Source organism: Arachis ipaensis, chromosome B9 (genome assembly GCF_059453495.1).
Source record: "Arachis ipaensis isolate K30076 ecotype BB chromosome B9, ASM5945349v1, whole genome shotgun sequence".
Lineage (NCBI taxonomy): Eukaryota > Viridiplantae > Streptophyta > Magnoliopsida > Fabales > Fabaceae > Arachis > Arachis ipaensis.
The window spans coordinates 10,268,247-10,281,898 of record NC_142444.1 but is presented as its reverse complement, the minus strand read 5'-3'; the positions used below and the strand labels follow the sequence as shown (position 1 = coordinate 10,281,898).

Below are 13,652 nucleotides of genomic sequence, written 5' to 3'. Positions count from 1 at the left end.
TTTATTGGGTCATCATGGAGAGTTTTCGACCACTAGGGAGACTCTAGAGAGGAACCAAGTTAGATAATTACTCTGATACTACTTATTGGGCCACTGTGGGAGCTCCGACCACCGGAGAGATTTCGAGGAGGAATCAAGTGAGAGAACATACTCTGATACCACTTGTTGGGTCACCGTGGGAAGCTCTCGACCACCGGAGAGACTTCGAAGAGGAATCAAGTGAGAGAACATACTCTGATACCACTTGTGGCGTCATCGTGGGAAGCCCTCGACTATCATGGAGATTTCGGAGAGATACCAAGAAAGAGAACATACAATGAGAGATACTTCTCGAGATAATCTATTTTTGAATAGACTAAATGAAATTAAGTTGGACAAAAAACTTATTGAGTAGAAAATTTGGCTTCTAAAATTATTGTCTTCTAATTTAACATGTTGTAATAATTTCCAATGCATCTAAAGCAATCTTCTCTAATAAAAGATTATGAGAAAAATTCAAATATTTTAAATTTATTTTTTTTCTTTTGCCTTATAACATAAGAAATGAAAATTGGATCCAGACAAAAAGTTATTAGATAAATTTAAAAAAATAAAATTTGGTGATATTCGAGACGTATTATCTCTTAAATTATTGTCATCTAGCATTAATATTTTAGAATTAAGTAACATATTCGAAATGCTGTTATTAATTGAATTGTTATGTAGAACAAAATATTGAACTTAATCAGAAATAAATTTTCAAAACTTTTAATTAGTTCTAATAGAAATTTTCAGTTCATAATATTTAAAAATTGTAGAAAGCTCGTGTATATATCCATGAAGTATATATATCACAATTTTAATTTGAGCTCACAGTGATTCAATATTTTATTATGAGATTAAAAATCTTAATTAAATTCATCGTGTTATTGGTTAATTATTATTCTATTAATATTAAAATTTTGAAAAAATAATTAAATTAAAAATGTAATTTTAAAAAAATTATTATTATTATTAATCAATATACAACAATAATAATTATTAAAATTTTATATTTTTAAGGGTAAAATGCATATATAAACCAATTAGAGGCCAATATTATACATGTCTACCGAAACGAAAAATATTATAAGGATCTACCAAGTATTTTTATGTAATTCGAACGAGACCCATTCGAATTATAAAATCTAAAACTAATTCGAAGCAGTGTAATTCGAATTATGCATGGACGAAATGTTTTAGTAATTCGCATAAGGATGAAACCAACAACATGCACATGAATATAGCTCTAATTCGAAATGGACTAATTCGAATTACCACAAGTAGCAGCTCAAGGTAATTCGAATTGGTCTCATTCGAATTATCAATGAATGCCCTATAAGTGCTTGTTTGGACGCCATTATTTTGATAAAAAAAAATCTTTTTTCAATGAAAAAATATCTTTTTTTATTTTTTAGTGTGTTTGGCAAATTTCTAGTAGTAAAGTAAAAGTACTAGAAAAATAAAAAAAAAACATCTTTTTTTAAAAGATATTTTTCTCTTAAAAAAAGATGTTTTTCATGTAATAAATAAACAAAAAAGTACTTTTATATTGTTATACCCAAACATAATTAATAGATAAAAAGATCTTTTGGCATGAGATAACCAAACATAAAATTACTTTTACTTTTCCATAAGATCTTTTAAAAAAAAATAACTCAAAAAAAAATCTTTTTTTAGAAACTCATCCAAACAAGCTCTAAATATAGTTCGAATTCAGCTTCTTTTTTAATGCATGAAATATAAAATATATTTTTTAATTTTTAAATTATTAATATTTTTTAATAAATTTATTTAAATTATATCATAAAAAATATTTTATTCCATGTAAAATAATTAAAAAATAGCTTAAAAAATGTTAGAAGTACTATAAAAATTTGTAATGTCCCAATGACTTAGGTAAATACATGCATCTACTCAAATTTTAAATAAAATACTCTACATAGTCAATAATAATTTAAAAATAAAAAATAAATTTAAATGCAAATATTCATGCATGTACTCAAATTTTAAATAAAATACTCTACATAATCAATAATAATTTAAAAATTTAAAAAAAAATTATTCCATGAAAAATAATTTTAAAAAAATGGCTTAAAAGATATTAGGAGTACTATAAAAATTTGTAATGTCTGAGTGACATAGGTAAGTAGATGATAAAAATATATTTTTTTAATTTTTAAATTATTATTGACTATGTCAAGTATTTTATTTAAAGTTTGAGTACATGCATGTATTTACCTAAATCACTGGACATTACAAATTTTTATAATACTCTTAACATCTTTTAAACCATTTTTAAAATTATTTTGCATAGAATAAAATATTTTTTTGTGATATAATTTAAATAAATTTATTAAAAAATTAATAATTTAAAAATTTAAAAATATATTTTATATTCCATGCATTAAAAAAAAAGTTGAACTCAGAATTATATTTATAGAACATTCATTAGTAATTCGAATGAGACCAGTTCGAATTATCTTGCTACTTGTGGTAATTCGAATTAGTCCCCTTCGAATGAGAGTGATATTCACGTGCATGTAGTTCGTTTCACCCTCATTTGAATTACTAAAACATCTCGTCTCGAATTAGTATTGGATTTTATAATTCGAATGGGTCTCATTCGAATTACATAAAAACACTTAGTAGATCCTTGTAATATTTTTCATTTTGGTAGATATGTGTAATATTGGCCTCCAATTGGTTTATATATACATTTTGCCCTATTTTTAATGTATTATATTCATATATTCTCGAATTGGTTTATATATACATTTTGCCCTATTTTTAATGTATTATATTCATATATTCTTATCAGGGATGCTACACATATATTTAACCATGTAACCAAGTTGGCCCAACACCAAAAAAACTAATACCATTAAATAAAACGTGAAATACACGCGCCCAACACACACGAAATCGCTCTTACCCAACGCTTCTTCTCCTCCACGCTTCTTCTTCTTCTTCTTCTTCTTCTTCTTCTTCTTCTTCTTCTTCTTCTTCTCACGCTCGTTTACGCACGAAGCGTCTTCTTCTTTTTCGCCTTCTTCTTCGCGTTCCTCCTTCTCCTTTTTTGCGTTCCTTCTTCTTCACGTGTTTTCTCCTTATTGTCATTCTTTTGTTGTTGTTGCTGCTGTATTTTTTTGTCTTTTTCTCCTTCTCTCTCTCGTGAAGAAGCAGTAGAAGGTGAGGAAGAAGAGTTTTGAATAGTGCAGAATAAACCAAACACAGTACTCATGGTGAACCGAACATAGTACTCATGGTGAACCAAACACAATACAATTGTATAGTACTAAGTGAACGAAACATAATCCATTATATAAAATCAAATTCAAACAACTTTCTGCAGAATGAACCAAACACAGTACTCATGGTGAACCGAACATAGTACTCATGGTAAACCGAACACAATACAATTGTATACTTATAGTACTGAGTGAACGAAACATAATCCATTATATAAAATCAAATTCAAATAATATCAATTCAATTCAATTCAGTACAACTTCGTCTATTTAATTCAATTCAAATTAGCAATTACATTCCATTCAATTCGATTCAAAATTGAATAATCCAAACTTTGTCAGTTTGATTCATTTCAAAAGAGTAATCCAAATCGCTCTCATGTTTACCAAAAAATTATGAACATCTAAACACTGAACCCTAAACCCTAAACCCTAAACACTAAAATCAGAACCTGAACACTGAATCCTGAACCCATAAACCATAAATCCTTAAAACCTAAACCCTACACCCTAAAACCTAAACCCTAAACCCTAAACCCTGAACCCGAACCCTGAACTTTGAATTCTAAACCCTGAATGCTAAATCCTAAACCCTAAACCCTAAACCCTGAACTCGAACCTGAACACTGAACTTTGAACCCTAAACCCTGAACCCTACTGTAAATCCTAAACCCCTAAAACCCTGAACCCTAAACCCTAAACCCTCAACCATGAACACGGTGAACCGAAATTAATACACGGGGCGAACCGAAAGTTTGAAACATACTGAACCCTGAACCCATAAACTAGGGGTGACAAAATGGGTCGAGCCCGTCGGGCCGATCCGCTAAACCCGCTAAAAAAGGCGGGTCGGGCTAGGATTTGGAGCCCGTCAAATTAAAAAAAAATTCGCCAAACCCGCACCGCCAAATTGGCGGGTTTTGGCGGGGCGGGGCGGGCCGGTCCGCTGGGCCGAAGATTTTTGTTTTTTTATTTTTTTATTAAATAAAAGAGTAATTACTATTATAAAATTAATAATTATAGAATTTTTAAATATTTTTTTTATTTTTTATTTTTATTCTTCTTTTAGTTATTAACTTTATTTATTTTATTTTATAATTTCGTATATATGCTCAAATTATATGAGTTATTTTTTAAAATAAAGATGATTCTATTGACACATATTATTTCGAACAATTTTATTGAAGTTAAAAATTTAAAAAAAAATAGTAAAAGAATTATATTATAATTTGACTATTTTTTATTTGTATTTGATTTTTTAATTATTATTTTTTGGTTAATTTTAATGAATTTTATTTAAAAAAAAAAGAAGCGGGCTAGCCCGCCAACTCGCCAATCCGCCATAAAGTGGGGCGGGCTAGCATTTTGAACCCATTTTAGTTGGCGGGGCGGGCCTATGCGGGACGGGGCGGGTTGGGGCGGGCCGGCCCGCTTTGCCACCCCTACCATAAACCCTAAATCCTAAAACCCTAAACCCTGAAACCCTATCATAATTCTTTTGTTGTTGTTGTATTTTTTTGTCTTTTTCTCCTTCTCTCTCTGGTGAAGAAGCAGTAAAAGGTGAGGAAGAAGAGTTTTGAATAATGCAGAATGAACCGAACACAATACTCATGGTGAACCGAACACAATACAATTGTATAATACTGAGTGAACGAAACATAATCCATTATATAAAATCAAATTCAAACAGCTTTCTGCAGAATGAACCGAACACAGTACTCATAGTGAAACAATTGTATAGTACTGAGTGAACGAAACATAATCCATTATATAAAATCAAATTCAAATAACTCTGCCTACAATTTACATATTATCAATTCAATTCAGTACACCTCCGTCCATTTAATTCAATTCAAATTAGCAATTGCATTCCATTCAATTTGATTCAAAATTGAATAATCCAAACTTTGTCAGTTTGATTCGTTTCAAAAGAGTAATCCAAATCGCTCTCCTGATTTGAAGTTGAGTCATTTATTGTTTCGATTCAGAAGTACAGATCGAAGAAGAAAACGAAGAAGAATAGGAAGAAGTTAAATGCAACCAGATCGAAATAAGAAAACGAGAAGATGAACGCGACCAGAGAAGAACGACGAAGGCAATGCAGATCAATAAGAAAGAATACGAGCAGAGAAGGAGGTTTACGTTGGAGCAGAAGGTTTACATTGAGCAAAACTTTAGGTTGCAACACGTTATATGTAGCGCGTGTATGACAAACGAGTGACGGGTGGGAGACGCGCGTGTGGAAAAAAAATTACTTGGTTAACAACCATGTAAAAAATACATGGATGCAGAGCATTTCCGTATTCTTATACAGTATACTAGTTAAAAAAAAGGTGTATTAAAAACATTAAAAAAAACATTTAAAATTAGCAGTTCCCGTGTGTTGACTCAGCCACAGCAGGTACATAGATAAAGCAGCTGAGAAGAGGAAGAAGAAGAGCGCGAGTCAGTGACTCAGTGAGTCACAAGACAATGGAAGCGCTTAAACTGTGGAACCTAACAAGCCAACCACTCAAGAGGCACTTACTTCACTCAACTACTTCAATCACCTCTTACGCATTTCGTCGAACACCTCGTACCCTCCTTCTCCGCTCCTCCTCTTCTTCTTCTTCTTCTTCAACCGCCTCTTCCTCCGCCCCCGACGTCGACAAACCCACCGGAGCTGCTTCCAGGACTGCTGGACGCAACCGCCGTGCCCCGGCGTCTCCGACCACTTCGACTTCCGATAGGGAGGCTGTTCGAGCCATTCGCTTGAGGAAGGTAAGCCTTGGCTCTTAAGTGTAATGAAGATTCTATTTTTTTCTTTTTTTATGTTTTCATTGATTTATTTTTATCTTAGGATCAGTGTTTATCTGATGCGCGAAGAAATGGTTAATGTGGAGCTGCCTTTTAGTTACATACTGTCCCTATCGATTTAATTTTAGCTGGTTGTTTAGAATTTGAGAAAAGTTTGAAACTAGAAAGGATTTATGTTTAATTATATTACATTGACACGCTCAATACTCGAATGATTATCCAAAAGAATGATGACAATGTAAAAAAGTTTTAATATTGTTGGTGTATCAAAAGTTAGCTCAATGATATGAGAAATGTCTTTCTTTTACTCTCTTTTGTTAAAAAAAAAAAATTCTTATGCTAGATTTTATTTGACTATATATATATTTTTTTTTGCCTCTTAGAGGATTTGATGGGAAATTGAATGTAAGATATCAAATATCATTGTTTGGATTGGATTCTCATTAGGGTTAGAATGGGCAACAGTTTTGAACATGATGGATCTTTATTGATGGTTGGCTTGCTAGAGGACTAAAATGCTTAATGGTTTTGGTTTGAGATTGTCTTCTTATAGGACCCTTCTTCGAGGTTGTTTTGTAGGTTGAAGAACTGAGAAGTAAAGGGCTTGATCCATATGCTTATGGATGGGAGAAAACTCACAGTGCTAATCAGCTGCAAGATATATATAGAGATCTGGGAAATGGTGAGGAAGCAAACGGTGAGAATGACCATGTATCAATTGCAGGAAGAATTGTTGCTAGAAGAGCATTCGGCAAGCTTGCTTTTTTGACACTAAGAGATGATTCTGGGACAATTCAGGTTTTCTATTGCCTTCTCTACATTCTATGTATCTTTGAACTAAATAATGTTAGAGTTTCTTATTTATTTATTTATTTTTTTAATATGTTAGTAGTGTATTTGTTCATTGTTTTCTGGTTTGAATCTTTGTACTTAGATGCAATTTTTTATTCTTAGATATGGTAGAGGTTGTATTTCTGCTTCAGAGTGAATGTTATGACAGCTGCTAACTGAAGTTGTTGAAATCAATGATTTCAGCTCTATTGTGATAAGGAGAGACTCATAGATGACCAGTTTGAACAGTTGAAAGCTCATGTTGATATTGGTGATATACTAGGTGCAAGAGGTTCAATAAAACGCACAGAGAAAGGTAAAATTCAGTAGGTGTCTTAAATAGATTTTCTTCTTCTTTAATTGAAATTTATCTAATTTTCTTCTTCCATCTATGTTATGCGTTACATAAATGGGAAGCAATTGTGAGCTTACAGTGTTTTGGACTTTTGGTCATACACATGAAAAAGCAAGCTACCAAAACTTTCAGTAGCCCATAGAATAATACTATTTGAAATATATATTGTTCCTAGTTTTATTTATACATTGTGTTTTAGATAGTTGCCTTCATTTCTTTTTCTTCTTAAGTAGTATAATAGTTTCAAAAATGTGAAAGGGGTCGGGAGTATTTTGAAATTGCCTGTTAGCCTGTTATCATTATACTTTATGATTTCTTGTTTTTCCTTTTGCAGGAGAACTTTCTGTGTGTGTCCTTTCTTTTGCAATCCTTACCAAATCTCTGCTTCCACTACCTGACAAATATCATGGCTTAACTGATATAGATAAACGCTATCGCCAAAGGTAAGATTGCATTTTAATTTGTGTTAATTCCTTCGTTTACATCTTTTAATTTATGTATATTACTTTGGGGCTACAGGAAGGGTTTGAATAGCTTTTTTATAGTTCTATTATATATTGATGCATTAAGTATTTTTTCAGAGATATTCTTTTGACTGCAATTCTTTGTACTGGGTATTTCCTCATAATTTAATCAATTTGACATCTCATTTCTTGTTAACTCAAGTTTAAATTACACAGGCCATATCAAAATCAACCACTTTATATTGTACTAGATTTTAATCTACTGTATGTGTAATATAACTTTACAAAGGAATCCAATGATGTGCTCACATGTAATTTAGTAAAATTCTACACCTCTGGTTTTTTAAGTGACTAAAATTGTTAAATGAGATATTGAGTTATCAACACATATTATATGATAGTCCAAAAATTTTTATGAGGTTGTATACATCTAAATTAACTTATCATTTATCTCATTTAGTCTCCTTTTTGCAGGGGTGATGATGAATATTTTCATCTATATTTATTTATTTTTATTTTTTAACTTTTTATCACTTCTGTTTGTTTCTTATTTTTTAGTATTTCCTGTTCCATTTTATTTCGATGATGGTCTCTAATTATCCTTCCCCACTCCGCCTGAATTGAAATTTGGCTCTTCAAATATTTTTTTCTTGTTTGTTGTGTTTAGATACGTAGATATGATTGCAAATCCAGAGGTAGCAGATGTTTTCCGCAAAAGAGCAAAGGTGGTTTAACTTCTAGAGAATTCCCCCCTCTTTATTATTTTTTATTTTATTTTATTCTTTATTGAGGATAGAGGAGAGAGGATAAGAAAACCTCAATATAGATAAAGGAACAATCAAAAAAGAAAAGAGCAAAGATCTCCAATCACTCTGCTTATCTGAGAGATCCCTCTAAGCAGACTATGTGCCTTACACTGGGTAGACACCAGAAGATGTTTAATCTTATCCCACATGACCTGCTTGTGCGCAAGCCTTCCATTAAAGATGTGAGTTATGCTCGAAAAAAATATGCCAAACAACGTCATTGGGAGAACATTGCCTTAATATTTGGCTTCCTTTAATCCTTTCTGCTAATCTGCTCTGAAAAACCAACAAATCTATTCAATAAAAACTGATAAAAAAAATTCAATTTGCCAAGTATAAACCCAACATTCATCAAAGGTACCAAAAATGAGTTTCATAGGAGACAAATTTATGGGTCCAAGGAGCTTAGCAAGCTTTTTAAATTTGAAGCCTCCATAATTTAAGTTTTGAAACAAGATTTTAAATTTTTGTTTCAGAGATTGTTAGCTCACATTCTCCTATTTGTATTAATGTGCAAATTCCATTCAATTAGGTTGTATCAGAGATACGGAGAACAATGGATTCTTTAGGTTACATTGAAGTTGAAACCCCAGTTTTGCAGGTGCGTTAATTTGAGTATATTTACACTATTTTTTCTATATGAAAGCAAACAAACGTACACAATTTATGGGGACTCTTTTAGTTGTTGATATATTTTTTTTTCTGGCTCTCATTCTCTGGTATCTTGTACATGGAGTATAGCTTCCCTGATTAGTTTCCATTGACTAGGGAGCAGCTGGGGGAGCCGAAGCCAGACCATTTATTACACATCATAATTCTCTTGGAAGGGACTTATATTTGAGAATTGCAACTGAATTACATCTGAAGAGAATGCTGGTGAGGTTTGAAATATTTTTTAGTGTAAAACTCCTTGTCTGGTATGTGTTCAAACAGAGGGGTGTACATATCTTTTTTACTTTTTATCATCTTATGAGGTAATGCTATGTTTTTATAGAGGGAGATATGTTTTGGTATTCACTCTGAATTTAGTGCATTGGAATAAGATTATTAGTCATGATCTTCCTTGTTCGTTTTTTCAATATTTTTTAGAGCATGTTTGGCTATTTTTGTATTGGTGAAATAGAAATTAGAATCTTGCTTCTTTTGCTGAATGGAAATTTCATTTAGTTTAGCTGTGAAATTCTTGGAAAACTTTTATCTTGATTATGTCAATTTGTTAATGACTTCAACTTTTTTCTTTGTCACAGGTTGGTGGATTTGAAAAGGTATATGAGATTGGGCGAATATTTAGAAATGAAGGAATTTCAACTCGTCATAATCCTGAATTTACAACAATAGAGGTAACATTTTAATCTTGTGAAGTTTGGTTTCCTCAGATATATATGATCTTGCATGTCATACTTTGCTTCCAGTTTTACATTAACAGATGTAAACTCAAGCAGAAAAAGGGTTGTCTTAGTTTGTCACTGAATGCATTTGTTTGTGATTTTGGCGGATGAAAGTTACCCTTTTAAACAATTGTTGTTTCTTTGTGTTTATATATATATATATAGTAGAAAATAATATGCCTTTTTGCTTTCCTTAGAAATAGATAAGGAGCTACTTCTCCCGGAATCAGAACCGATAAGAAAGAAATTTCACTTCACAATACAGGAACCTGTAACTTATTTTTTTTCGTCTTTTAAATATCACTCATTTCTCACTCTCCCCCTCCCTCATTCCTTGTAATTTTATATGAGAAAAGTACTTGACTAAGAAATATTTGTCATCTTCAAACAATTTAACAATTTCTGGTTATATGATAAAAAATACATTTATGCTTATCAGCTTATGTCCAAATGCAAAACAATTTTCTTTCTGTGCTTCTACTTCTATTAAGTACTTTTCTTGAATCTTAATTGAATGGACCCAATAGCAATCATAAAACACTGTTGAATCTTGTCATAGATCAACAATTATTGTTTTAAAGGAACCTTAATTTGTTTTAAGTCTTCTTTGTTACTTACAATAGGCATGCATGATGCTTCCCCTAATCTTGTTGTAGCTTAAGGTTTCAAGCTAGTTGCTTTACAAATATTATACTATATGGTATTTTGCATTCTTGTATGCCTTATAATTCTCAGTTGATCTTGAATGACATTCTGATATGTATTGATGTTAGTTGAATTTTAGATGTATGAAGCATACTCAGACTACCAAAGCATGATGAATTTGGCAGAGGAGATTGTCACTCAATGTGCCCTAGCAGTTCTTGGGAAACTTACCCTAGATTATCAGGTTGCAACTGTTCTTATTATATATAACCTTGAGTTGTGGTGCGTTATGTATGATAGATTTCTTCTCTTGTGATTTTGTTGTGAAAAACAAATCTGTTGATGCTGGTGCAATGACTCTATGCAGGGAGTTGAGATATGTCTGGAGAGACCTTGGAGGAGGGAGACCATGCACAACCTTGTTAAAGAAGTTTCCGGCATTGATTTTAGTGAATTGGGATATGATCTTGAAGTTGCAAAGAAAGTTACTCTTAGTACCCTTGGAAACAATCTTGATGCCAAGGACAAAGCTTCGATTGAAGCTTGCCAATCTGTTGGCCATCTACTTAATGAGGTTGGTTTCCCTCACCTTTAATTATCTATTTGCATCCATTTGTTTGATTCCGTTTATTTGCAAAACTTTGTCTTTTTGCAAGTAATCACACTTGTACTTTTAAGTTGATGCTCACATTCTTTCTGATTGCACTTTTGGCACTTGTTATATTATCATTTTTCTTGATATACTAACAAGTTATTTTATTTATTTATTTATTTTGGTTAGGTCTTTGAGGTTGTTGTAGAACCAAAGCTCATCCAACCTATATTTGTTTTAGACTATCCAATTGAAATATCTCCACTGGCCAAACCACACCGAAGGTATAAACATTGTAGAACATATCTAATAATTTTACTTGCTTTTATTCAATATGTTCAACCGTAAGTTCTATGAAATATTGAAATGTTAATATGTTAAAAATCATAATGGGTATAAACAAAAGATAAAGTAGGGTTCACAATTTCAGTGTTTTAATTTAAACTGAATATTAAACTATGATATCCTTTTCCTTTCTTCCAGTAGCTGATATTTTTAGAGTTGTTTATATTCATACTACTATATATTTTCTGAGATACAATGATGTGCAATTGCTTATAATAATAATGCCATAAGCAATCAGATTAAGTATGCTTCCTGTTTTAATGCTTTCCTCTATCTTACCTTTGATCCTCCATTAGATCCATAGGTTTGACTGAGAGATTTGAACTATTCATTTGTGGCCGTGAGATAGGCAATGCATTCTCGGAACTGACTGATCCTATAGATCAGGTGAGATTTGTTTGGTTTTGGTTTTCCTGCTTGATTTTATTTTATTTCACGTTCTTTCTTTTAGAGGGTAATTCAGGTGCCCTTTATATATATTAGAAAATAGGTTTCAGACTCTCCCAAGAAACTAATCTCTACAAATTATCAAAAGGCATCCTTCTTTCTAGCTCTTTCTACCATACTCTCTTTTTATACTACCTAGTAATCAGTTCTAACTTTTCTTATTTATCCTGCATTATATTTGAAGTGTAGTGACTCTTACTTTGACTGAAGTAAATTGATGAACAGTGAATGGATTTTGATATGTGTGTGTGTGTGCACGGGCGGGCATTTTCTTTTTTGCTGGTACTTGGCAGAGAGGTCGCTTAGAGGATCAAGTTAGACAACATGAAAAGAAGAGAGCTGAGGCTGCTTCAAGAAATGCCGATAAGAAGGAAGGGACGGAAAACGAGGATGACTTATATGAAGTTACTCTTGATGACGACTTTCTAACAGCTTTGGAGTATGGAATGCCTCCAGCCTCTGGAATGGTATTAGAATCTATTTTCCAGTTTTCCTGTCCTTATGTTGTTACTATCCTAGATGAGTAAGAGAATGGTTTTGTTTGACAATTTTTACCTAGAGTTTTTAAGGTTGGTACCTATTTGAAGGAAAACATTATACTATCCTCCTGGAGTAATCCATTCTTACTCCATAATACCAATCTCACCCTTGATCTGTGTTCTCCTCTCTTTTTGTCTCATCCTGCTACTGTAAAGGGTAAAAATACCATCTTCGGAGGAAGGAATTCTTCTTCTAGCAGCATGAAAGCTGAAATCTGACAATTGAAGACACTAATTATGTCCACAGCAACTAGTATTTCTCCTTTCTTAAAATCTTCTCTGGTAACAGGTCAAGTTCACAGACTCGTGTCTTAAAAGTGGAGTCATGCTTGGTTTAAATCTCAAACCCCACAAGTTTGCTTTAGATAAATAAGAGAGTTTAGTTGCGCTAACATTTGTATTTGTAATGCATGATTGGATTTGTGTAAAAACGTTCTACTACCCTGACTGTGCATACAAGTCAAATCCCATAAGTAAATAGTTCTGTAAGACCAGAATGTGATTAGTATTGCTATTACCTTTGATATCGATGTCATGTCTCTGTATTTGTGTTTTGGCAGGTTTCTGGTTTTGATGTAATTTACTGATTTCCTTTTGAATTATGCTAATATTAGTGGATTCATGCATGTGGTCGTTGATGAATCAACATGCCTGTGTATTACAACGATATAGTTAGTAATAGTAATCTTCTATTTTGTGTACAAGTTATGCTTTCCAATATCAATCTCTTGCATTATTTATGCAACAAACTCTTGCGTTTTCTTTTTCAGGGACTTGGAATTGACAGGATCGTGATGCTTTTGACAAATTCTCCCAGCATTCGAGATGTAATAGCCTTTCCAGTATTGAAAGTCCAGCAATAGTACTGGGTTGTGATGTATGCAATTAATTTTTTTTTTTAAAAAAAGTTTTCCGAAAGTGGGAGTGCTGTGAGTCACTCTAATCAAATATTGTCATAAACTGTATTTTGCATTGACCAAAGAAACAACACTGTATTTTGATTTTGCATATGCTTGCTTAAGTAAATAACTAATAATGAGTTGGTAGTGCGTCAAAATTGAGCAAAAATTTCACGACCAAGAAATGAGTTTTCCAAAGAGTTAATATTCAAAATCGTCCCTGAAAGATACCTCGTTCTCTATATGAGTCCCCGAATGATAAACTTAATCAAAATC

General features: G+C 32.2%; 1 protein-coding gene across 1 annotated transcript; it reads left to right on the top strand.

Moving 5' to 3' along the window:
* Window positions 1-5,594: 5,594 nt before the first annotated feature.
* On the top strand, window positions 5,595-13,534 carry OVA5 (Lysyl-tRNA synthetase, class II). The gene is made up of 14 exons (XM_016320440.3): window positions 5,595-6,029; window positions 6,645-6,863; window positions 7,101-7,212; window positions 7,586-7,694; window positions 8,383-8,440; window positions 9,054-9,122; window positions 9,290-9,397; window positions 9,769-9,861; window positions 10,694-10,798; window positions 10,922-11,128; window positions 11,336-11,430; window positions 11,788-11,878; window positions 12,232-12,405; window positions 13,248-13,534. Exons 1-14 carry the CDS (start codon window positions 5,742-5,744, stop codon window positions 13,338-13,340), a joined length of 1,821 nt encoding a protein of 606 aa, XP_016175926.1. The 5' UTR covers window positions 5,595-5,741; the 3' UTR covers window positions 13,341-13,534.
* Window positions 13,535-13,652: the final 118 nt, after the last annotated feature.